The 24,822-nt window shown below is 40.0% G+C and overlaps 1 protein-coding gene across 2 annotated transcripts in view; it reads right to left on the bottom strand.

The window, feature by feature from the left end:
- map2k5 (mitogen-activated protein kinase kinase 5) overlaps positions 1 to 23,795 on the bottom strand; it is a 61,997-nt gene extending 38,202 nt beyond the window's left edge. For both annotated transcript variants that reach the window (XM_079666874.1, XM_079666873.1), the window contains exons 1-8: positions 23,377 to 23,795; positions 22,104 to 22,152; positions 16,447 to 16,514; positions 12,222 to 12,291; positions 11,468 to 11,508; positions 9,850 to 9,917; positions 9,675 to 9,723; positions 6,482 to 6,546 (exon numbers count right to left, since the gene is read on the bottom strand). In XM_079666874.1, coding sequence (XP_079523000.1) covers positions 6,482 to 6,546; positions 9,675 to 9,723; positions 9,850 to 9,917; positions 11,468 to 11,508; positions 12,222 to 12,291; positions 16,447 to 16,514; positions 22,104 to 22,152; positions 23,377 to 23,508 — 542 coding nt within the window. In that variant the 5' untranslated portion in view covers positions 23,509 to 23,795. The remainder of the gene's footprint in view (positions 1 to 6,481; positions 6,547 to 9,674; positions 9,724 to 9,849; positions 9,918 to 11,467; positions 11,509 to 12,221; positions 12,292 to 16,446; positions 16,515 to 22,103; positions 22,153 to 23,376) is intronic.
- Between the last annotated feature and the right edge of the window lie 1,027 nt (positions 23,796 to 24,822).

The following is a 24,822-nucleotide window of genomic DNA, read 5'->3' as shown; positions in this document are numbered from 1 at the left end:
TCCCCTGATCTGACCTCAGTAAACGTGCCCCATTGCCTGGATCTTATTTACACTCCAGCTCGCTCTGTAATAAAAGCTCCATCATGCAGTATTCATAAGGCCCCTCTCCATGTCTCTGAAGTTGGAGAGACTGGCCTTCTGGATCAGGGCTAACGTGATGGTTTACACTGCCACATGGCTGACGGGACAGCTTTCTCTCTCCCAGACGCTCTCACCTGATACCGCTATAATAGGTGTCCTAAGTGACACAGGTGAGGCAGAAACCTCACACACATTCACAGACAGACATGTATGTACACACAACTTTACACAAAGTGCTTACTACATATACAGCATCTCAGATGTTAGACAACAGTGAAAGGTCTGTTGTCTTTATATCTTACCACACTAAAAAATTGAAATACGATATTCTTTAATTCTAGGAATGGAACATTAGAACATTTAAGATTGGAAACTGCCAACAAACACACACATCCATACACTGATGACAGGGGCTGCCACCCAGGGTGTCAATAGGGAGTGGTAATGGGTTCAGTGTCGTGCTAAAGGAAACTTTATGATTACGAGATGATTTCACTACATCCTGAGCTAAGTCACCTTCTTGGACAATGCCAGTGTTGGCAAGGACAGTAAAAGCTGCTAAAAGTTACAACTTGCTTAAGCGTACAACAGCAATGTGCGGTGCATTGTAGGTTTTATAATTTACACTAGTAGTGTTTTCATTATTGTTGTCAATTTTCTCCGCTTACATTTTTTAATAATTTAGCCTTATTGTATGAAGAGCACTCAAAGAGCCGAAGAGTCTTCCCTTTAATTAAGGTTCAAGGTTTCAAGTTTTTTTTAATTTGTCATACGAACATAGCTACAGTGTATTTATGACGATGAAAATCTTAGGTCACAGGCTCACTCCAACACAATAACACAGATAAACAGAAAAATATAGTGCAAGTAAATACAATTATATAATTAAATTTCTAGTCTTAATATTTTAATAGGTGAAATCTAGGCTGCACTGATGCTTAGTGAAAACGATATCCCTACCAACCGCCACAATCTGAACATATTTGGATACGAGATACGAGGTGACCACCAATTAACCAAAGAGGTTTGGCCGTTCAATATACAGTCTACTCAATGAGGTGGAAAACGAAATCAATGGAGAGAATGGGCTGAGAGAGTGAAGGAACAGCCATGGGTGTCTAAGTAGATGTCACCGCATTCACTGTCAGGCAAATGTGCTTGTTTTAATTGCACCACTGGATCCATGAGTCATGAAAATGGCATGTGTGTCCTTGTTATTGTATTTATAAGCCATGGAGTCAGTTAGATTGCTGGACACGATGGACCTCTGAGAGTGTGTAATAAAAAACAAAGGCCGACATTGATGGATGGCTAGGTCAGTGTGTGGCTATGGAGAGCTGAGGTGCTGGTAACATCCAATTGAGTCTAAATGGCTCTGGGTCATAAATGGGCTAAGAGGTTAAAAGGCAGGGGAGCTATTGATGGTGTTTTCACACGTGATAAGCTTAATATAAGCTGGACCAAAGGCTTCAGCGGTTGGTGAGTATGTATACAGTGTTTTGATTAACAAAAATAGTTTTTTAAATCAGAAAAACAATCATTTAAGCAAACAGCCATTCTTAAACCAGAGTGAATATTAACACATCATGCTATGATTAGTTTAGGCCGCAAACCATTAACATCAGCCCGTCTTGCTACTTCGTCACTATGGAGGGGGACTAGCAACCGCTCACCAAAGTCATGACCCGACACATCTTCTAACTTGAAGTTCAAACTTCACCTTGAGCCATACAATAAATACATAAAAACCATTGTCTTATTGCATGTAAATTGAGCGCTTTAAGCAGAACACAACATTTGATGAAGTTGATGTACTGGTTAAAGAGCAACTTCCAGGTTAAAGACACCTGTGAATAAATGTGTAGGAAAATGAGGAATACACTAGATTTTCTAAAAAATAAACAGAAATATACACTACAGTGACATCTGGCGTCGTTTTTGTAAGAAATGTTCACTTCCGCATAAAAAAGCCTCGGCACGTGGCCTCCCGCGTGTGACGTAACATGGGGGAAACAAGGGGGTGAGCGGCCGGTGTAACGTATTAATAAACATGGATCCTAATGCTAGTTTCGACACAGAAGACACAGAAGAAGTTGAACATGAATCTTCAAATGCATATGACCGACCACAACCTTATAATTATGAGCCTGCTAGGCGTCCAAGAGACCAGGAGCAGCCAAGGATTAGAAGAAATAACGGCCATCGGAGAGAAATTGAGCTGTGGTGTGAGGAGAACCAGTGGAGAACTGGGCAGCTATCTTGGTGAGTGACCGGCGTTAGCTACAGAATGTTAGCTAACGTCACATCACAACATTGTGAAGTTAGCTATCATATATCAGGCTATAACTAAAGTAGCATTGATAATATAGTAACGTTACTGGCAGGACTGTTGATACTGATCCATAACAGAAACTAATGCGCAAGTATCAGCCGTATCTCGCGTTACCTAATGCAACTCCACACTACGGTGCTGTGTACCGGAGGAGAGACGCGAGATACGGCTGATACTTGACGATCTGGCGGAAAAAGGTTGTGGAGCCTCCGTTGATATGCCGTTGTAAATGGCTTGATGGAAAGCAGGTGTGTAGTCGGGGAGGGTGCACAGCTGATTGCAGCAGGTGAGTGGAGGTTGAGCCGGGAGCCAGGAGTGACAGCCACCACGCACACACAAACAACACAGACAGGGGGAAACAAACAAACACAAAGGAGACGGCTGGAGCAGTACAGCCACCACAGGGTTACCTAATGCAACTCCACACTACGTCTTACGGTGCCGTGTACCGGAGGGGAGAGAGAGAGAGAAGTAATACGGTTTCCTGATAAAGCTGTGGAGAGTATTTGCTGCAGGGAGGTGGATGCACAACGCATCCAGGAACGAACGCTAGCTCCGGTCCTTTTTACTGTGGACTCGATGTCCTGACAGGCTGGTATTTGTGCAACCTGCACAAACACAATACTGCACCATGATTACGTTTTTAAGATCAGAGCTCAAAATTGCTCCTTTCCCTCTCAATTCCTGCCCTTATGTCTCGTAAAACATATCAAATCCTACATTCACTTTTTTTTTTAATTGTAATTTTCAAGCAAGTTTAAGCATAAATGTAGAGAAAAAACCCCCCCTGCAAGATGCTCTTTAAGTGGCAGCTAAATAAAGGGAAAGTAATTTACATTAAATTAAATATTACTTGTTAGATGCTTTTATCCAAAGCGACTTACATACTCAATACTGTCATGGGGTTTGAACCTGTGCCCCCCCCTGATCCGAACACCAACGCACTAGTCCTCTGCGCCACACGCGTCCCTAATGTAATTTATATGCCCAATTTGCCCATGATGTTGAATGTATTTTACTTTTCTGTATGGTACTTGATTCGCTACAGACATCCCCTGACATGACACAATGCGAATGTAGCTATATAGTGGAAGCTTCATGACTATTTGATTGATTCTGACTTGGCCAAATACCTCAGCAATTACTTTGATGGGTACAATGTTAAACAGGTAGAGTTGCAAAACATAAAACCCTAGTGAAAAGTTGAGATGACCTTCAGCTGATGTTTGAAAATTGGATTTCTGTAGTTACATCCAACCAAACAAAACAAAAATAATGAACAATTACTAAACAAAAATACATAAAACAATGGTTGGGGTCATCCTTAACACATTTCATTCAGCTTACGCACCTGATTGAATAATCACAGCTTCCTATTCAGAACTTTAGGAATATCCCCACATGAAAAGATTTTAAGAGGACAGCCTGAAAAAGATTGGTCCATTTCCTGAATACTTTTTATCTCAAAATAATCCAATTTACTTTTGGCAGCAAATATTTGTAAATTGTTATTTATAGAGAAGAAAAGAGGGTTTTATATGCCTTGCTATCATTTAATTGAAATGTTGAAGTGAACAATCCAGCCAAACTAAATATGAAGCTACACAGAGGTCAGCAAATCACCATTATTTAATCAGGTGACTGACAACCTGTCTATTACACATCAAAGGTGAAACCAATTGGACACACAAAATAATAAAAAATAAAGCCAGGGATGCAATTAACAGTTATCAACAAATATTTATAGAAGACAATCTCAAGGCCACCAATTCAATTAACACTTATATCCTCGGGTTCTAATGACCAGTCTTCTTTTATACACGCATAAAGAACACAAACACAGGCTCATACTGTCTCATGTCTCATACCTTTCTGTTTGATATATAAACTGACTATATTAATTTACTTGTTTTATAGCAAAATATCAGTATTTAAGTTGTTCTTTAAGTACCTTATCAACATTAGTCAGGCCTGCAAAGTGTAGGGTTACATGCATTAAGTGCAGGTGTGTCTTTAAATTGGACAAGCACAGCTCAGTTTAGCCAGGGCAGATCTGAACTGTGGTCTACAATTACCGAACCTATGTTGCTGTGGTTGCAATTAAATGCATGAGACTCTTGGGTTGATGGAGCAGCCGAGCTGTCAGCTGTGCCCTGCTCTTAAAGGGGATCTAATGGCAGGTGATGCTGCTGGATGGAGCTTGGTAATAGAGGTTTGCTGACAAGGCCTGAGCGAGGACTCTTTTAAGAATGATTTTACATGGAGACAGAATCTACCTACTTCGAAACATTTGCAGAAAAAGAGGCTTCCCAGAACACGGTTGCTGCTTATTAAGCTACTGCTGACTCAGCAGAAAGGACAGGCAGGCCAGGAAGGATGCAGCTGGATCAGTTTGACATAGCCCAGTTTAAGTGTGGACCTAGCTATACTCAGTTGTGTGGAGAAAATGAAGACGCTTCTAAACTGGCCAAACTTCTGTAGGTAGACACTGTTGGTAGAAGAGCTCTTATTATATATCAGACACACAAAAAATAACGTTTTGAAGATCCAAAAATGGTGCTGAACCTTATGAACTTTGATTGATCTCAGATTTTATACAATTTATAATCTTCAAAATGTAAATGTATATACTGTAAGTTTATAACTTAATGAGAGATACATAGCAGCTTTATTTATTTAATTGATGATTTGTTTAGATTTATACATGTGTTATACCAAGATCAGAGTAGAACCAGCCATCCATTAAGCTTTGCTTTACCTGTGATTTTCCAGCTGACGAATCAAAATGTCAATAAAAAAACTACTTGCACACTAAATAATTTATGTTTTTAGTTTAGATATTAACCGTTTTGAGTATATTCATCACTTTAACATTATGAACACACCACATACTTGAAACCTGCTGAGAATTTGTGTGCAATATGTATTTTGGGCATGCAATGTGTTCTGGGACATGCTCAAAGGGCTTCATCTTCAGGTTGTCAAATTATGTCTGTGTTCCTCTTCTAAATAAGTGAAATATATATTGGTTAAAATGAGCATGAATAAAAACAATTTCAACATAAAAATATCACGGACAAACAGTCCAGGTTTTTTTTATCTTTTTTTTTATTTTTATCGTCTTCCAACCATAAAATGTTAGCGCCAAAGTGTATGGATTTTTCTGCTGGACTAAATTGACTGAGAAGTTGTTGGGCTTGCAATATTGGCCTTTCCCACTGCAGTGTAACCATTTTTGGTGCCAAACTGATCAACAATCCTATTCTCCAACAACTATGAGAGATTGGCTCTTAATGGAGCTACCTCAGTCATAAAACCGTGAAAGGGCGTTGGAAAGAAAGGGGGTGAAAATAAAAAAGTGACAGTTTTGTGGATTTACTAGATGAGACATTTACTGGGTTTGCTGGGGACTGTGTGAAACAGACCGCTCTGTCAAGTCAAGGTTAGTCTGAGCAGTGATCAATACTTCAATCTCAATAAAACAGCTCAATAGCTGAGGATTGATGGGAAGTAGAAAACACAAGATGGGGAAAAGAAGGATAGAGGGAGCGCCACAAATGCCAACCTTGTCATAACGTTAGCGAGGCAGTAATACATTTGTCTGGCCTGAGAGAATGGAGCTCTTCTACTGTGGCAGGTAATGTGCGGAGCTATAGACAGATTAAGTCAATTGCTGTCATAGCTTACAAACCCGAATCAATATCATATGTGTTTGCAACCTTCAAACCAGAATAAATAAATGAAGGTAAAGACACAAAGCAGCCTGATAGATGTCACACCAAACACTGAAAGATGCATGGACAAATGAAGGAACGAAGGAAGGGTGGGGAACAAAAGAGACCCTTCACAGATCCCTTATTGCAGAGTGATTCGTTTGTCATAAAAACTAAGCAGAAAGCTCTAGAACTGGCCACTAATTGAGACATTCTTCCTTAAATGTTGCACTACATAGAGGCTTTGACATCCCTGAGTAAATCATTCAGCAGGTATCACTTCAGTGTCACTATCTGTTAGTGTGCTGTGGCCTTGTAATGTTGGGCCTGAATGTGAAAGTCGGTAACAACTTACTTGTAAACTGTGCCTCCGTTTCCATGGCCCAGCTGCTCTTGGTAGTTGATGTCTTGGGCACTTATCTGCAGGCACAGGTAAACAATAATGGTTCCTACATGTTATAACATGAGAAGACATGCAACCAATGGATAGTAGGTAACTACACAGGTGAGGGAGAGAAGGAGAGAGAGAGAGGGAGGATGACATTGTCACATGAGTCTATAAACAAGACAAGCATTCAGGTCACTACAAGTTCAGCGACAGAAGGAGAGAAAAGAGGGACAGAAGGAGGAGAAGAGCAGATCAATACAACATTTACTGCCCAATTTATAAAAAGACATTGTGCTTTGGTGAGTGGGGGAGTAACTGATGTGGAGTTTGGTGATGATTTGTTTGCAGTCGTCCTTCCACTCTACTTTGATTTGAAGTGTCAGACGCGATATTATAAAGATATTACTATGATATAAAACTGACATTCCTTATCATTTAAGATATGTTATGTCTTATAAATAAAACAGGAAATTCCTAAATGAAAAAATGCTCGTGTTTGCTGACAATCTACACATTGACAAAATAAGTTATTTAAAATGTAATATTTGCATCCAAAATTGACAGAATTCATAATGTCTGGTAAATAAGTTTGTAATTGATTATTTACCCAGACCATGCTGAATTGAAACAACTCATTTGACATATGTATGAACCATGTGTGTTGTTAATTCAATGTGGGGCTACCAAAAGTTATTTTGGTAACACTTTATATTAAGGACACAAATGAACCATCAACTAGTTGTTAATTAACATGCATATTAGCAGTATATTGGCTCTTTATTTTATTATATATACAGTCTATGTTTAGTCTATGTTTATTAGTCATAATCTGAGGCCATGGTTCTCAGCAGGAAACCGATGGACTGTCCACTCCAAGTAGGGAATGAGTCCTTACCCCAAGTGAAGGAGTTCAAGTATCTCGGGGTCTTGTTCTCGAGTGAGGGAACAATGGAGCGTGACATGGGTCGGAGAATCGGAGCAGCGGGAGCGGTACTGCAGTCGCTTTACTGCACCGTTGTGACGAAAAGGGAGCTGAGCCAGAAGGCAAAGCTCTCTGTCTACCGCGCCATTTTCGTTCCTACCCTCACCTATGGTCATGAAGGATGGGTCATGACCGAAAGAACGAGATCGCGGGTACAAGCGGCCGAGATGGGTTTTCTCCGCAGGGTGGCTGGTGTCTCCCTTAGGGATAAGGTGAGAAGTTCGGTCATCAGGGAGGGACTCGGAGTTGAACCGCTCCTCCTTCGCGCCGAAAGGAGCCAGTTGAGGTGGTTCGGGCACCTAGTTAGGATGCCACCTGGGCGCCTCCCTAGGGAGGTGTTCCAGGCACGTCCAGCTGGGAAGAGACCAAGGGGTAGACCTAGGACCAGGTGGATGGATTATATCTCTTCGCTGGCCTGGGAGCGCCTTGGGATCCCCCAGTCAGAGCTGGTTGATGTGGCCAGGGAAAAGAAAGTTTGGGGCTCTCTGCTGGAACTGCTACCTCCGCGACCCGACCACGGATAAGCGGGAGAAGATGGATGGATGGATGTTTCATATTTGCACATTTATATTTTTGTAAAATGTGTACTGAAGGTTAGACAGGAAACCGGGAAGTAGGAGAAAGTGAACTGAATAGCATGGCAGTAGACTACTACTAATTTTCCCTATGCAACCTGAAGAGTAAAAGAGTCAAGTCCGTCAGAAAGCAATGACTGTAAACCCTAGATTCCACCGGGTCCGTCTGCGCCGTGTTACGATTGCGTTGCGGCTGTGCCGCGGCGTGCAAGTAAGTCAATAAAGGAGCATGGTTGCTCATTCCCTGGCCCTCAAAAGAGTTTGGCTGGCTGTTTAATCTATGTTCACACTGAGACAGTACAACATAGAGAGAACAGTACACCTATTGTGTAAGTACATACAAGCAGGTCACAAAGTATGATCACAAATACATAAACTCTGTTAAAAATCTGTTTTTATTCAAAAGTACAGGCTGCACATGTGTTCTCAGCCTTAGAGAAACTTGACATGTTTTGGTACATGTGTCCAAACCTCTCTTTAGTGGTTAATTAATAAAACAGATATTTGAACGTGTGCCTACTTTGTTCATGTACTGTTGAGGTTAATTTTAGTAGTTGTGTGCTATAATGTATTTGCAAAGTGTGAAGAGGAGGCAACTTTAGAATAGGGAACATGTTCAGGTCCATTAGATTCAAACTACTAGCTTATTGGTAATGAACAAGACTTCACTTTAAAATAGGGAACATGTTCTGAGATATAAATACCTAATTTTGAGTTTATTTAGACACAATTAACATTTATAGTTTCATGTCTTGTTCATATTTGTTAAGTGTTATTATGGGAGAATTACTATTCTTGTGGTACTACTGCCTTATTAGGCCCATATTGAGCAGAGAATATTAAGACCAAAAGTCATGTACAAGAACTTCCTTACTTGCAATAAATAAGCACTAATTATTGAGGAAAAACTCAACTAATGGCTTATTAGTTGTAGAATATGGTCATGTAGAATCAAGCATTAATAACTGTGTTATAATGACTAATAAAGAGCCAATATACTGCTAATATGCATGTTAATTAACAACTAGTTGAAGGTTAATTTGTGTACCTTAATATAAAGTGTTACCGTAATTTTGTATAGACGTAAAGAGGAAAGCATCATAACATAATTACATACATGAGAGCAATGCATGCAAGCACACAACAAACACACAGTCCCCCAGATGTAATTAATACCATGGCAATAGAAGGGAGTAAAGGGAATGAGAAGAGATGGATGAAAGGATGGAGCAGAGGAGAGAGCTCTATTAGCTCCCTGTGTAACAGCAGAAACCTGAGAGGTTGCTGGCCTAATTGTCTCTCTGATAGGGTAGTAGTGTGCGTGCGTGTGCGCGTTTTGTTTTAAAAGAGAGAGACATAACTGTTACAGAGCTGATCCTGGAAACTCAAAGACCCCGTGCTCCTATTATGTATGACATGGTTACGAGACAATACCCAAATACACAATCTTTATTACATGCCCACAGTCAGCTTCACCAAAATCAAGAGAGGAGCCAAACCACTAGTGAGAAATGTGTTTGAAGTCAGTGGAAACTAGGTGTGAGAGCAGGAGCAATGAGACAACAGCTGTGAAATTCTACCTAAACCCAGAACACCGGCTCACCTGCCCATTTGTCAGGATCCTCTTCAGCTCTGCAGATGATTTTTTTAAGCTGCAGGAAGAAACACAGCACAGCTGACACAAACGTTCACAGACATCTTTCCACTGATCTGTCAACCCACTGACTGAAGTGTATTGCAGGCGGTGTAACATGCTCCCTATGCCCCAGCAAGCTCACCTGTTGTTGGCCATGGAGTCCGGGACAGCTTGAGTGCAGTCATTTGCTGGGTTAGGTCTTGTATTAACCTGAAGATACAAAAACACAAAAATGAAAGAACACAAACACACACACTGTGGTCAAGGCCAGAAGACAGGCAGAGAGAGACAGACATATGGCCAGACCCCCTAATGAACAAGAACAAAACACAAGCTCTCTGTTCAGCCTGGAGGTTAATTGGCTTTCATAGGAGAGAAGGGAGGCAGGCAAGGAAGAACGAAGGAGGTGTCCGCATAAAGGAGGGGAAAGGAGGACAGACAGCAAGAGGCAAAGGGAGGAAAGGAGATGAAAGTGAAAATATATTTGTATAAAAGTACAACAATTTTGATTAAAACCGAATTTATTTGGACAAAAGCTGTGAAAAATTAAGGTGTTTTTTTTGTTTTGGGCATTATTTCCTTAATTGGACAGAGGACAACATAGAGGAAGACTGGAAACGAGGAAAAGAGAGAAAGAAAGAGGAGTATGATATACAACAAAGGTCCCAAGGTGGAATCGAACCAGCGTTGTGCACTGTAACCATTTGAAGACTCAGACGTTCCAAAAATGAAGTCAAGACAAACACATTTGGTTGTGCTTAACAGGGGACATTGGTCTTTACATTGATTTATCTTAATCTATGTTTACGCCAAAAACCCTTTGTACTCAACCCAGATATCATACACTAAAGACCCTGTAAAGGGTGTACTAAAAATAACTCATGTAATTGAGGTCAAAGGGCTGCTGTGTTGGGTCCACTAAAGCACAGGGATTTTCTCTTTAATTAGTGCCCAGGAAGACCTCATTCAAACAGCTCACAAGACTCCCCTCAGCCAATTACTTTTATATTAAAACAGGAGAAAAGAGGGGAAAGATTACCAAAGCATTTAAGGTTTTTGGAAAACATCATCTTATCAACACAGACCCTTGACCTTAACAAAACCTGACACAGTTCAGTAGTTGTTTCCAAAGCTCCTCAGAGGATACATTAAATAAAGCACTCTCAGTATTTGGAAAGGGGGGGTGATAATATTATTGAAATGAAGATGGATATAATATGGATCATCTGGAGAGATGGAGGCGGTGTCAAGTCATTTAACCCATGGTAATTAGCATGAGGTTCAATAGCAACATATGCCCAACATTAAAGGGGAAGTTCTGTGGAAGGCCATTTGTGAATGGCAGAAGGGGGCGTTGTAATGACAATTTCATGGTTGAACAATAACATCTTCTTATCGACTTAGTTTTTGCTCTAACCAAGGCTGATGTTCTTTCTGTCATAGGGAATGAGACTAACATAATACTCTGGAGGGGGATTACAAAAATCCCACCTCACATTTAAATGTCTATCCTGCCAGAAGAAGCAAGAATACAAGGTGAGAAGAGAAGGAGAGGAGAGAAGAGAAGGAGACGAACCCCATACATAAACATAGACAAGGGGAGCAAGAGAATGAGTGAAAGAAAAGGAGAGCCTTGACTGCAATTGACATTTCAATAAGTGGAACACGGTGTTACCAATCCATTTGCCTCAACTCCCCTCCCTCCCTCCCTCCCTCAGTTCTCGGTGTAAGGCAGCTGAAACAATTATTGAGATAGGTACCTTCAGGCCATGTATGTTCCGGTTCCCTGGAGTCTTGCCGGCTGAAACAGTAATTGACTAGATTGTAGAACACATCACTGGGCCATTTACAAATGTGCTGAAAGGGAATCAGTTCTTTGTAAAGAAAAGGAATGATGAAATGAAATGAGGGTTATTCTGAAATTAGTTGTGATTGAGAAGTTAGGCTCTTGAGACAGCTGGTGTTGGGTAGGATGGAAAAATCAGAATCACACAGTGAGAGAAGAGAGTGATGTAAAGAGAGAGAGCAAAGGAAAGGGAGACACTAAACATTGCCCTTGGGGTCTGTTAAATATCATATACCGTATGACTTAAAGTGGTGTTCAAAACTATATGAAAATATAGAAAAGGACTGTTAAGAAAATAAACTACACAGTGCCAGACATTTGGGGAAGGGTTAGCCTGAACACAAGCTTGCAGTTTCAATGACCTTGAAGCAAAATAAATGTAGATTTACAAATGACTCAATAAAATAACAGAAGGAGCCACTGAAATGTAAATGTTTTCCAGAGGCTGCATTACTTACCTAAAGTCATTAACTGCTTATATTATCCAACATAATCACAAGTGAATTACCTACATTTTGGTGTAATAGTTTCGGACCAGGTAAATGTGAGTATTTTTATATATTTTAATATTGCTTGTGATTGCTTGTCGTCAACACATTAATTGCAATGTTGTATAGAGACTGTGAGCATCACCAATCCATGACAAACTGTAACATGTCACTTGGTACCTCGTGGAAAAATCTGTAGAGGGTCCGGCAGCAGTCCATTCATGCGTTGTTCATTCATTGTGTTGTAGTACTAAAGAGAAAGTAACAAACAGTGGAGAGCGTTACTGGTTTTGAGTCATTATCACACATACTGTAGACATTTCGTTTCATTAATAAAGGATCACTTAAAAAGAAATAAATGAAGATAAACCTTGATAAATGTGTGATTTTGACTATGCACTGCATTGCCACGTTTTAGAATACCACACATAGAAAAACATTTATCTAAATGACGAGAGGATTATTCCACAGTGTTCCCAAAAATGTGAGCATGCTGTGCTGAAATCTGTTGCCGATGAGGACCAATGCCCTGTGGGCTTGTTCTGGAGGAGTGTAGCATTAACCCTTTTCTCCTCCAGGTCAACAGCTCACCAAACACTCGTATCCTACAGGACTAACATGCACACACACACACACACACACACACACACACACACACACACACACACACACACACACACACACACACACACACACACACACACACACACACACACACACACACACACACACACACACACACACACACACACACACACACACACACACACACACACACACACACACACACACACACACACACACACACACACACACACACACACACACACACACACACACACACACACACACACACACACACACACACACACACACACACTGGAGCCTCTCAGATGCTTGCCAAGGCAATGCAATAATTGATGTTTCAGTTAACCAAACCATCTGTTAAACTGGGAGTGAGGGAGTACTTCCGAGTGTGTGTGTGTGTGTTGTGTTTTTGTCCTTATCTTTTTGAGGCTTGAAACCAAACAAAACAAGACTTTATTTTAGACACACAGAGGATGTATTTCCACACGTACATGTTTTTGTTTACAATCCAGTATGAACCACTAAGTCATCACTGCGATATGTAAATGTGCTCCCTCATTGTGGGGGGAGGAAGGGAGGGAGGACGATGGGACCGGCATGGATGGGAAAGGATCAGAATGGCTACCCAAGTGGCACAGCTGTTATTAAAAGGCCTATTTATCACTGTCAGATCCCTCCTCGCTCCTAGCCCTCTGCTTTCGCCCTCCAGCTTTTTCACTTGGCCACATCTGAACAATGGGCCTAATACCAAAAAACATGTTGTGTGTTGAGGTTGCAGAGGAGAGGGGGGGGGGTTAGGGGGTCGGGCTTCACGTACCTTTAATTTTCCGCTCAGCTAGCTTATTGATTAAGGCTGCAATTACCACCTAATCTGTAGTAGGTGTGTTATTAAAAGACATTCTCCATTGTTGGCCAATAACTAAACAGTGTCCGATCCCAAATACCATCGCTCAGCCTTAAGGGACAAGTGGGAGAGCGGGAGCAGAGAGTGGGTCTCATCATCATTAGCAGACTAAGGGGAAAAGGGAGTGAGAATGGAGGAATTAGAGTCGCTACCTCCAGGGGGAGCTGAGCGAGGAAGGGATGAGGTTACATGTTTTCTTTAGCACCTGACACAGGCCAGTCTTTAACTTTGAACAGGGGTGTCTGTCTTTCAAGGTGTCGAACAATGATTAGAGATGCCTGGAAGACTTGAGAGTCTCACAGGAACATGTAGCAATCAATGTTCTCAGTGATGGGGGGATACTTTTCACAATAAATGCCCTCTGCCGACTGGTGTTAATTAAGTTCTGAATTTGAGCATTAATTTTGCTCTGCAACAAGGAGCATGAATTTTTCGCAAGGCTATGTTTAAGCAGAGGTCGTGAATGAAATAAAAAAAGACACTGTGCAGTGTTGGTATATTTAAAAATCTTGGTAGAAATGTTGCAATGGATTATCACAAAAACATACACAGAGAAAATAATGCGCACACAAGGCAACCATGAGAGACTAATGAAATGTCCCACCTTTCACCTTACAAGCAGGTTTCTTTTAATTCCTTTTAATTTCACATAATGGCTGTCTGCTCACCTGGAATTAACAACACTGAGGAAAATATCCACTTGGGTCTCTACGGAGGCCAAATGGCAAACACAGCAACAACCACATTATGAAAAAATCCTCAGAAAACAAATGCAAATGACTGCTGAATGACTGCCCTTGCGTGAGAGATTTAAACTGCAAATATAATAAATTATATTTTAGTGAGCCCAGTATTTTCCAGGTGATCAGCAGCTTTTTGTGCACTTGCCTGTCCCATGAGGAGCAGAAAGCTATTAAACGGCTCTTGGATTTGTTTGCCAGAAATTCATGTGGCTTTTTAAAATCTGTGGACAAAGCAGTGCAGAGTTTTGGATACTCAATAGCTGTAATGCGGGTCAGGGTCGTAAATTAATATTTTAATACAAAATATTTGAACCAAATAAATGAACGCACACAAAAGTATTCCCAACAGAGACACTAAAAGTATAGCTCATAGTTGTATTGCAAATTCCTTTTCCTGCCATTTAAAAATGCACCTTTGAGTGGCTATTGCTGATATTGGATATTCCGCATCATGGATCAAATTAGTATTAAAGTACCACAGTCGTAAATAATGCATTCATACATCTCCTGGAAGAAAAAACAACGCCTTACAAGGATCATTTTACTTCCAAGTAGGATAATTAAATGAAGTATAAAAAGGATGCAATATTAGCATGAAATGCTAAAAATGATTGCGGCAAGGAGAGGAGAGGAAACCAGTGAAACATTATTGGTACATGAATACTGCGATTTCCTAGAAAGGTACTTGAACAAGACACAAAGCACAGCGAGTCGAAAGAACTTCAAAACTTTTGACCCAGATTTGTGAATAAATAAGCTGTCTGAGGTCAATACATTTTTTCATACCGGTTTTTGTCAACGCTCATTGGCACCACAGCTGTCTCCTTTTGCCTAATAACCCTGCTACCCTATGCTACTTAATGATTAAAAAGCAACCACAAGTGAATGCATGGAAAAATGGACAAAAAACAAGGAGTATAAATTGTGCCTGTGGCTCGCGCAGCATCATTGTGAGCTGATGGGGGGTAAAAGACATCCACAGATGAAAGTAGATTTTGAACAATTCTGCAGCCCAGGGGGCCTCGCTCTTTAATGAGGCAAAACTTTAAGTACTGAATAATAAATAATAAAAATTGACAGTTCATTTAGCTTTCAGTGTACCTCGTAGAAAAACCCATTACACGCCATTACTCTTACTGTCCGTGGCATGAACAGTAAGTATTGTGGAATATGAAAGTGCACAGCGCACGGTGGGGAATTGGTAGTGAAAGTGTGTGTATGTGTGCTTTGGTTGCTAAAGAATACAAATTAGCACTTTTTTTTTTCACTTGGTTTACACACAAATGGATGAGGCATCAGAGTCTTCAGGTTGTTGAGTTGCAGACTTTGACCTTGAATGGTTAATGTTAGGATAGGTCGTAGGGCAGCCACTTGCCTGAGGTTTTGCAAAACTCTTGACCTGACCTATACTTTGATGGGCACATTCTAGCATCTACGCTGCATCTACCATTTCCTACATGAAACTGCTCAAAACAAGTTCTGTGATTTATTTTTTCTGGAAAAAAAAAAATTGCTGAGGAGCTTTTCTTTATGAATTTGTATGGACATTCGAGCACCACAAGTTGAGCGCCATCTAGTTCTACTATAGTGAGGAGGAGGCAGTTTTCTTTACAGTCAGTTTTTCAAACACCTTGCATCTCAAAACAAAACAATTTTTTTTATTAAAAGCTCTACAGGTATATGTATATTTGTCTTTAGGGTGAACTGTCCCTTTAAACCACTTTCTTGCCAGACAGCTCTCAAGTTGTGTCAACGTTTTGAGTTGTCCATCTCAAAGATTTGTTTCCAAATGAAAAGAAAGTAAGTGATTCTCATTGTTTTCCACAAAGCACTCAGACAGGACTTTTAAAACAATGTCCTACTAAGCTTACCAGTCAGGTCAACTTCATCTTATTTTTATAAAACAAATAACACATTTGACTTAGAAAGGCTTACAATCTGTACAACATAAACATTATATTCTTAGACACTTTAATTGTATTGCTGCACAGAAAAAAAGAGTTCAGACGTGCACTGGATGTTGTATCTACATTAAATACAGAAATGGCAACAGTGACATACTGTATGAACTTAACATCAGTTTTGATCAAAATGATATTCGACTGCCCATAGAAATTGGCAAAAACACATGTTGAAACAAATATAAGTAATGAACTCATTATACACTTACATACGACAACATGGCTTTGAGTTCTTCATCACTTCTTACGGTGATTCTGTCCCCCACCTCGTCTTCATCTAGAAAACAAATAAGCATATTTTTAAACATCAAAATATTAGTTAAAGGTGGGGTAGGTAATTAACTTCAGAAACACTTTTTTTTATATTCCATGGAATGCTCTTAACATCCCAATAGCAATGTACAGTGGGTTAAAAAAGTATTTAGTCAGCCACCAATTGTGCAAGTTCTCCCACTTCAAAAGATGAGAGAGGCCTGTAATTTTCATCCTAGGTATACCTCAACTATGAGAGACAAAATGAGAAAAGAAAGAAAAATCCAGAAAATCACATTGTCTGATTTTTAAAGAATTTATTTGCAAATTATGGTGGAAAATAAGTATTTGGTCAATAACAAAAGTTCATCTCAATACTTTGTTATATACCCTTTGCTGGCAATGACAGAGGTCAAACGTTTTCTGTAAGTCTTCACAAGGTTTTCACACACTGTTGCTGGTATTTTGGCCCATTCCTCCATGCAGATCTCCTCTAGAGCAGTGATGTTTTGGGGCTGTCGCTGGGCAACACGGACTTTCAACTCCCTCCAAAGATTTTCTATGGGGTTGAGATCTGGAGACTGGCTAGGCCACTCCAGGAACTTGAAATGCTTCTTACGAAGCTACTCCTTCGTTGCCCGGGCGGTGTGTTTGGGATCATTGTCATGCTGAAAGACCCAGCCACGTTTCATCATCAATGCCCTTGCTGATGGAAGGAGGTTGTCACTCAAAATATCACGATACATGGCCCCAGTCATTCTTTCCTTTACACGGATCAGTCGTCCTGGTCCCTTTGCAGAAAAACAGCCCCAAAGCATGATGTTTCCCCCCCCCCCATGTTTCACAGTAGGTATGGTGTTCTTTGGATGCAACTCAGCATTCTTTCTCCTCCAAACACGTCTAGTTGAGTTTTTACCAAAAAGTTATATTTTGGTTTCATCTGACCATATGACATTCTCCCAATCCTCTTCTGGATCATCTAAATCAGGGGTCACCAAACTACGGCCCGGGGGCCGGATCCGGCCCGCCACCCCCCTTTGACCGGCCCCCACCCCCTCTACCCCCCACTACTTGAACCGGCCCTATGAGGCAAATCCCCAAAAGTCGTCATGGCTTATTTTTTTCAAATTGATTTTTGGAAAATAATAACATGTCTGCGTTTGGTATTTTGTTGATTTTGTTTCAGTTAAAAAAATTATATTTAGTTATAAAATAAAATGCACTATTTTTGCCGAATTGTCGTCACCCGACATCTTGGAGATCAAGTGAGTGACAGACAACGCACGCGTAGAGAACTGTCGGTGTTCAGGACAGCAAAAATGGCTAACGTTAAACGAAAAGTTGATAGAGAGTGCAGAATTTTCAAAGAACAGTGGACCAACGACTATTTTTTTGTTCAGTATAAGGACCGTGCCGTTTGCATTATCTGTAAAGAGAGTGTGGCGGTTTTCAAGGAATATAATCTTCGTCGTCACCACGAAACCCGCCACAGTGACTTTGCTAGCTTGCGAGGGCAAGCAAGAGCAGACAGAATTCGCAGAATGAAAGGCGGACTGGCAGCACAACAACAAACATTCATTCGCCAAACCAAGGTAAACCACCCTGCTGTTCGAGCTAGCTTCAAGGTAGCTCACATACTAGCTACCCATGGGAAGCCCTTCACTGATGGGGACTTTGTTAAAAAATGCATCCTTGCTGTGGCCGAGGAGGTGTGTCCCGACAAGAGAGAGGCAGTCAACGGTGTGAGTCTCTCCGCGACTACTATGACCAGGCGAGTAGAATAATTGGGGGACAACGTTTATGAGCAGCTGAACGAGAAAGCGTCACAATTCAAGTTTTTTGCTTTGGCCATGGATGAGAGCAATGATGTGCAGGACACAGCACAACTGCTCATTTTTATTCGTGGGATTAGCGAAAGCTTTGAAGTGTCTGAGGAGCTGGCAGCACTAAAAAGCCTCAAAGGAACTACAACAGGAGAGGATATTTTTGTCCAAGTGTGCAAAACAATGGAAGAGTTGGGTCTAGACTGGTGTAAATTTGCCAGCATCACTACGGATGGCGCACCTAGTATGGTTGGCACGACAAGGGGGCTAGTAGGGCGCTTGAACAGCGAATTCGAGGAACGAGGTCTCACCCCCCCACTACAAGTCCACTGTCTGATTCACCAGCAAGCCCTATGCTGCAAAGTTTTGAAGTGGGCGTCTGTTATGAAGGTGGTTGTGCACTGTGTCAACTACATCCGAAAAAATGGTCTGAAACACAGACAGTTCCAGGCCTTCCTCTCCGAGCTTGAGTCTGCTTACGAGGATGTGCTGTACTACACAGAAATCCGGTGGTTAAGCCGAGGCAAAGTGTTGCGCCGTTTCTACGACCTGCTACCCGAAATCAACACCTTCCTGCAGTCTAAAGGTGAAACGGTACGAGAGCTGACCGAGCCAGAATGGAAATGGGACCTCGCATTTTTAACAGATGTGACTGAAATGTTGAACCACCTTAACGTGCAGCTCCAAGGCAAAGGGAAGCTAATCAGTGACCTGTATTCCCACATCAAAGCGTTCGAGGTCAAACTAGTGCTGCTTGTGAGACAGGTCGAAAAGCTGGACTTTACGCATCTCCCTGCCACCCGGAGCTACTGCGCTGAGAAACCACCTGTCCCGTTCCCAGTCGAAAAGTGCAAAGATGCACTGGAAATGCTGCAGGGGCAGTTCAGTGTGCGGTTCCGTGAGCTTCATGTCAACGGTAAAGCAATACGTTTGTTCCAGAACCCCTTTGCTGCCGACATAAATGATGCCCATCCCTCTCTTCAGTTTGAACTAGCCGAGTTGCAGAATTGTGATATCCTTAAAGATGCGTTCAAGCCTGACAGTCTCATTGAGTTCTATGCTTCGCTCCCAGGGGAAACCTACCCAAACATCAAACAGCATGCAATGAAGATGTCCACAGTTTTTGGCAGCACCTACATCTGTGAGCAAACCTTTTCCCGCATGAAGCAAACCAAGAATACAACAAGGAACAGACTCACAGATAAACAGTTGCATCAGACCTTGAGACTGGCTACCACTAGACTGCAACCAGACATTGAACTTCTCATCAGCCAGAAGCAAACACACAGTTCACACTGATACGGTAAGCACACTGATTTTAACAATGTCTGATTTTAATTGTTATAAATCTGAAATGTGAAGGCTCTTTTTAATTTGCTACATATGTAAAATTATGTCACAGAGAAAAGCAGACAGCAGCATGTCTTGCCATTTACTGAATATGGTGCTTCTTGTGTTCAATCCGTCATCCCTCCATGCCAGGGCTCCAGAAGGCACTCTGAAGTGAGGAGAGGAGATTGCTGTTGCTGATCCCATCCCAAAGACAGCATAATTCATCAACAAGTACAAATCCAGCTCACCTACATATAGGCTACTGATTTTGATTGCCATTATTCTGTATTATTGTTGTGCTTTAGTTTTGAGCCTACACTGCTCATGTCCTTTTCACCTTGACCTAAACAAAATGTTAACTGAACATGCTCACCTGGATAGGCATAAGAGTTGGCTAGTTCTATTAGCCTACTCATGTTATTATAATTTTGATGTTTTTTATTTATTTATTTATTTTATAGGCCTATTTATTTGACCTTTATTAAGTGCTGCACACAATTATTATTATTATTATCATCATCATCATCAGGCCTACCTATAATTTATAATTTTGAACTCACCTTTGCCAGTGTCAATCACCTCAACTAGGCAGATGTTTCTTACCTTGACAGCTTTGATGTTATTTTTATTAGAAAACAAATAAATGGAATATCTGTGGTATTTCAAATTAAAGCAAAGTGTGAAGACTCAATTGCTACTTTTGTAAACCACTAGTAAAGATGGTAAACAAATATGTGACAGGAATCAAGTGTTGATATAGTAGTGTGGAAGTAGTAGTGGGGATGGCTGTGCCGGGCTAGTAATCTCTTCTACACAATGAGCTGACTCGGCCCCGGCCCCCCATCACAGTCAGGAACAATAATGTGGCCCCCAGAGAAAAAAGTTTGGTGACCCCTGATCTAAATGCTCTCTAGCAACCTTCAGACGGGCCTGGACATGTACTGGCTTAAGCAGGGGGACACGTCTGGCACTGCATGATTTGAGTCCCTGGCGGCGTAGTGTGTTACTGATGGTAGCCTTTGTTACTTTGGTCCCAGCTCTCTGCAGGTCATTGACTAGGTCCCCCCGTGTGGTTCTGGGATTTTTGCTCACCGTTCTTGTGATTATTTTGACCCCACGGGGTGAGATCTTGCGTGGAGCCCCAGATCGAGGGAGATTATCAGTGGTCTTGTATGTCTTCCATTTTCTAATAATTGCTCACACAGTTGATTTCTTCACACCAAGCTGCTTACCTACTGCAGATTCAGTCTTCCCAGCCTGGTGCAGGTCTACAATTTTGTTTCTGGTGTCCTTTGACAGCTCTTTGGTCTTGGCCATAGTGGAGTTTGGAGTGTGACTGTTTGAGGTTGTGGACAGGTGTCTTTTATACTGATAACGAGTTCAAACAGGTGCCATTAATACAGTTAACAAGTGGAGGACAGAGGAGGCTCTTAAAGAAGAAGTTACAGGTCTGTGAGAGCCAGAAATCGTGTTTGTTTGTAGGTGACCAAATACTTATTTTCCACCATCATTTGCAAATAAATTCTTTAAGAATCAGACAATGTGATTTTCTGGATTTTCTTTCTTCTCATTTTGTCTCTCATAGTTGAGGTTTACCTAGGATGAAAATTACAGGCCTCTCATCTTTTTAAGTGGGAGAACTTTCACAATTGGTGGCTGACTAAATACTTTTTTGCCCCACTGTATATATGAAATGCTTACATAAAAAAATGTCATCTGTGAAAGCCGTGGCGCTGAAAAAAGCATGACCAATTATTTTAGCCGGGCTGCGCACTTTCGAATTCTAGCGCACTCGAGCTGGTTTCTCCATTCTAACCTACCCTACCTTTAAATAAATAATAAAAATATAAACAGTGTACAATAGCAAATATTGTTTTTGACACAAAATTACCGGTAAACTAATTTATACAAAATATTTGAGGCAATGCATTCCATATTATTAAGACAGTTAACCGTGTGTGCATGATAAAAGTCGTCTTTACACACTCATATTGAAACTCATCAGTTTGAGGAACTAAAAAAGAAGCAACATTTTAGTACTTACAAAAGGGAAACGATACTTTATTTATTTTTTACAAGACATAAGTGATAACTTTTATTTTCCCAAAAAACCTTCATGACATGCAATGTGCATTTTACAGTTTTATGAGCGAAACAGTCGCCGCTGTATGCCATATAAAAAGACAAAGAAAGGATTAGCAGATTATGTAACTTTTTATAATTCTCACAGAAATGAGAAACACATTTATGTTACTTTTGTCGGCATTTCATAATATGAGGTTAACTCCAAAGCATCTATAGTATGCTCACCTGTTAGATCCTCATACTTGATCATAACAAACACTAAAACTGACTATACGCATACAATTAACGTTGTAAAAGGAGCACTTTTCTCTGTCAAAACTGCACAGAAAAATAACTTCATAAATATAACGACATAGATAGAAAGAGATACTTGCATTCAAAGGCTGTGACAGTGGCTTCAGGCATGACATCTCTGATTGCAACCTGAAAATGTTTGGTAGAGTAAATTAAAACCAGAAGAAAATATAACATGAAATGATTATATTAACAGCAGAGCTGGAAGAAGTACTGAGATTATGAACTTAAGTAAAAGTAGAATAACCAGTGTAGAAATACTTTGTTACATTTAAAAGTCCTGCATTCAAAATGTTACTTAAATTAAATTATGCAGATTGGCCCATTTCTGAATAATATATATGATATGTTTTATAGTGATTGATCATTAAAGTGTTATCAAAGCTGGTAAAGGAGCAGCTAGTTGTAATGACTTTGTATACTGCAGGGTAGCTTGTGAATTTACTCCAGGTGGAACTAAATTATTATTTAAGTGTTGATTATATTTCACATCATTAACCCAAATCTGTAAAGTAACTAAAGGTACAAAATAAATGTTGTGGAGTAAAAGTGCAAAGTAGCATCAAATGGAAATGCTCAAGTAAAGTACAAGTATCTTAAAATCGTACTTACAGTAAGTTCAGTATTTGAGTAAATGTACTCAGTTACTTCTCACCTCTGATCAACAGGTAACTTTTAGTGTGTCTTAGTTTGGCTGAGACTAGTGATGTGAAAGTACATTTACTCAAGTATTGTACCTACGTATTTTTTTGACATATTTGTACTTTCCATTTAATGCCACTTTATACTTCTAATAAACTTCATTACAGGAGCAAATAGCGTACTTTTTACTCCACTACTTTTATTTTAACACTGACATTAAAAACATATAAAAACACATGATATATATTGATGTTTACATTTGGTCTACATTGACAAACTACAACACGAACATAATATTACATCAATAAAAACAGGATTTAATCATAACCATAATACTATAATAGTGTGAAAAGAGTCTTTCTGAATCACGAGGGCTTTTTACTTTTGATACTTGAAGGACATGTAGCTAATAATACTTATGTACTTTATATTAGTCTGAAAATATCCACTTTGCAGAATGATTACTTTTACCCTTTTACTTGTAGTGAATTTGTAATGCCAATACTTTTGTACTTTTACTGAAGTACAAAAGTCAGGACTTTTACACATAGTGGGAGTATTTAAGACTAAAGTATTTGTACTTTTACTAAAGTGAAGGATATGAGTACATCTTCCAACACAGAAACAGTGTGACCATGTAACTGTACAGCTGTTTCTGACTGTGAACAGCTAAATGACAGCTAGGTAGCTGTTAGCATGTTGAACACTCACCAGTAAGTCATTGAAGTTCAGAAGAGATGGACAGTCAACGGCCGAGTCCATATCCCCTGCCGGCGTTTTTATACGGATCACTATTCCCTCGGTGTCCATTGCGCAGACGTTATTTAAATCGAGGATGAGCATAAAGAAGGAACATTAAGCCTCATGATAACACTTGACTAGCTAACAAGCTAATTTCCTGCATTGGTTTGCTAACGACACATGCTAGCATCCTGCTCAGTCCAGAAACTATTTTCAAGTGATGCGAAGATTTAAACACACTAACAGTTCACGGTCAGGTCATAACAGCGTAACATATTCAGCTTCTGATGTGAATATGTGTTGGCCTCCTCTCTGAGGCGAAGTGTTACAATAGATATTTAGCCATGAAGCTAGTTTTGAGGAAAACATAACTGCTCCAACAGCGTTTCCGAATCAACATCCGCTCAGGGAGTTTCAAAATAAAAGACCACTCATTGCTGTACTGAATTCAGTTTGAAAGCACCCTATTATTTCCATTATATGCTACTAAAAGTAGCATATAATGGAAATCTGTTTATTTTTTACTAGGTAGATATGGTACTTTTAACTTCACTACATTTAAATAAAACTTAAATGAAATGCAGTGAACAGCACTGATTACTACTGTATAATACTAGTATACTTAAAATACATAGTACTTACAATTGGCTCCATGTTGAAGAACTACAACCACAAAAAGGCTCTTACATGTGCGTGTTTCTAAAATACAGAAGCCCAGATAAGGAAGGCTGTTGTGCCAACTTGACCAAAGGAGATAGTGTTCTTTCAAATTTGCTTTAAAAAAAATCTAAATGTAAAATATTAAAAAATTATGAAACAGAACTTTAAGTTCGTAAAATTATGAACTAATTGACAGGCCGTGCTCCTGCCATTCCTACAAAAGAAAACATTTAAAAGCTTTCCAATTGTAGAACAGCTTTAATATTGCTTTTCAGGACAACTGTTTTATGCATGACTTTGTTTATCCAAAAAACTAATATGGTAAAAAGATTAAACAACCAACTTGACTAACAACAGTCTAATGTTTAATTGAACTTTGTACTGTGGATATTTCTTTTTTTATATATTTAATGTGTTATTCTAGTCATTATTTATTACTGACAAACCAAGATCCTATTTATACTGTACATGTGAATTGGAGTTAGACTGGAAAGATTTGCAAAGAAAAGTGAATGAAGGCATCACTGGGGGACACACCATGTACAACTAAACTGAACATATTGAATGCTCCAATAAAATAAATGATTGTCACCTTGGACTGATTTAATGTGAGATCAGGTTTATTAACAGAGTGCAATTTTAAGCATACAATAGCTTTATGGGTTGGTATCTGATGCGTGTATTCTTTTCATAAGTGACCTTAGATCCCTCTTAAGTTTTTGAATAATGAATGAATAGTCTTCACTTTCACAGAAA

This window comes from Notothenia rossii (assembly GCF_949606895.1).
Source record: "Notothenia rossii genome assembly, chromosome: 2".
NCBI classification, from domain to species: domain Eukaryota; kingdom Metazoa; phylum Chordata; class Actinopteri; order Perciformes; family Nototheniidae; genus Notothenia; species Notothenia rossii.
The sequence above is the reverse complement of the archived record's forward strand: the minus strand, read 5'-3'. Positions and strand labels throughout refer to the sequence as shown.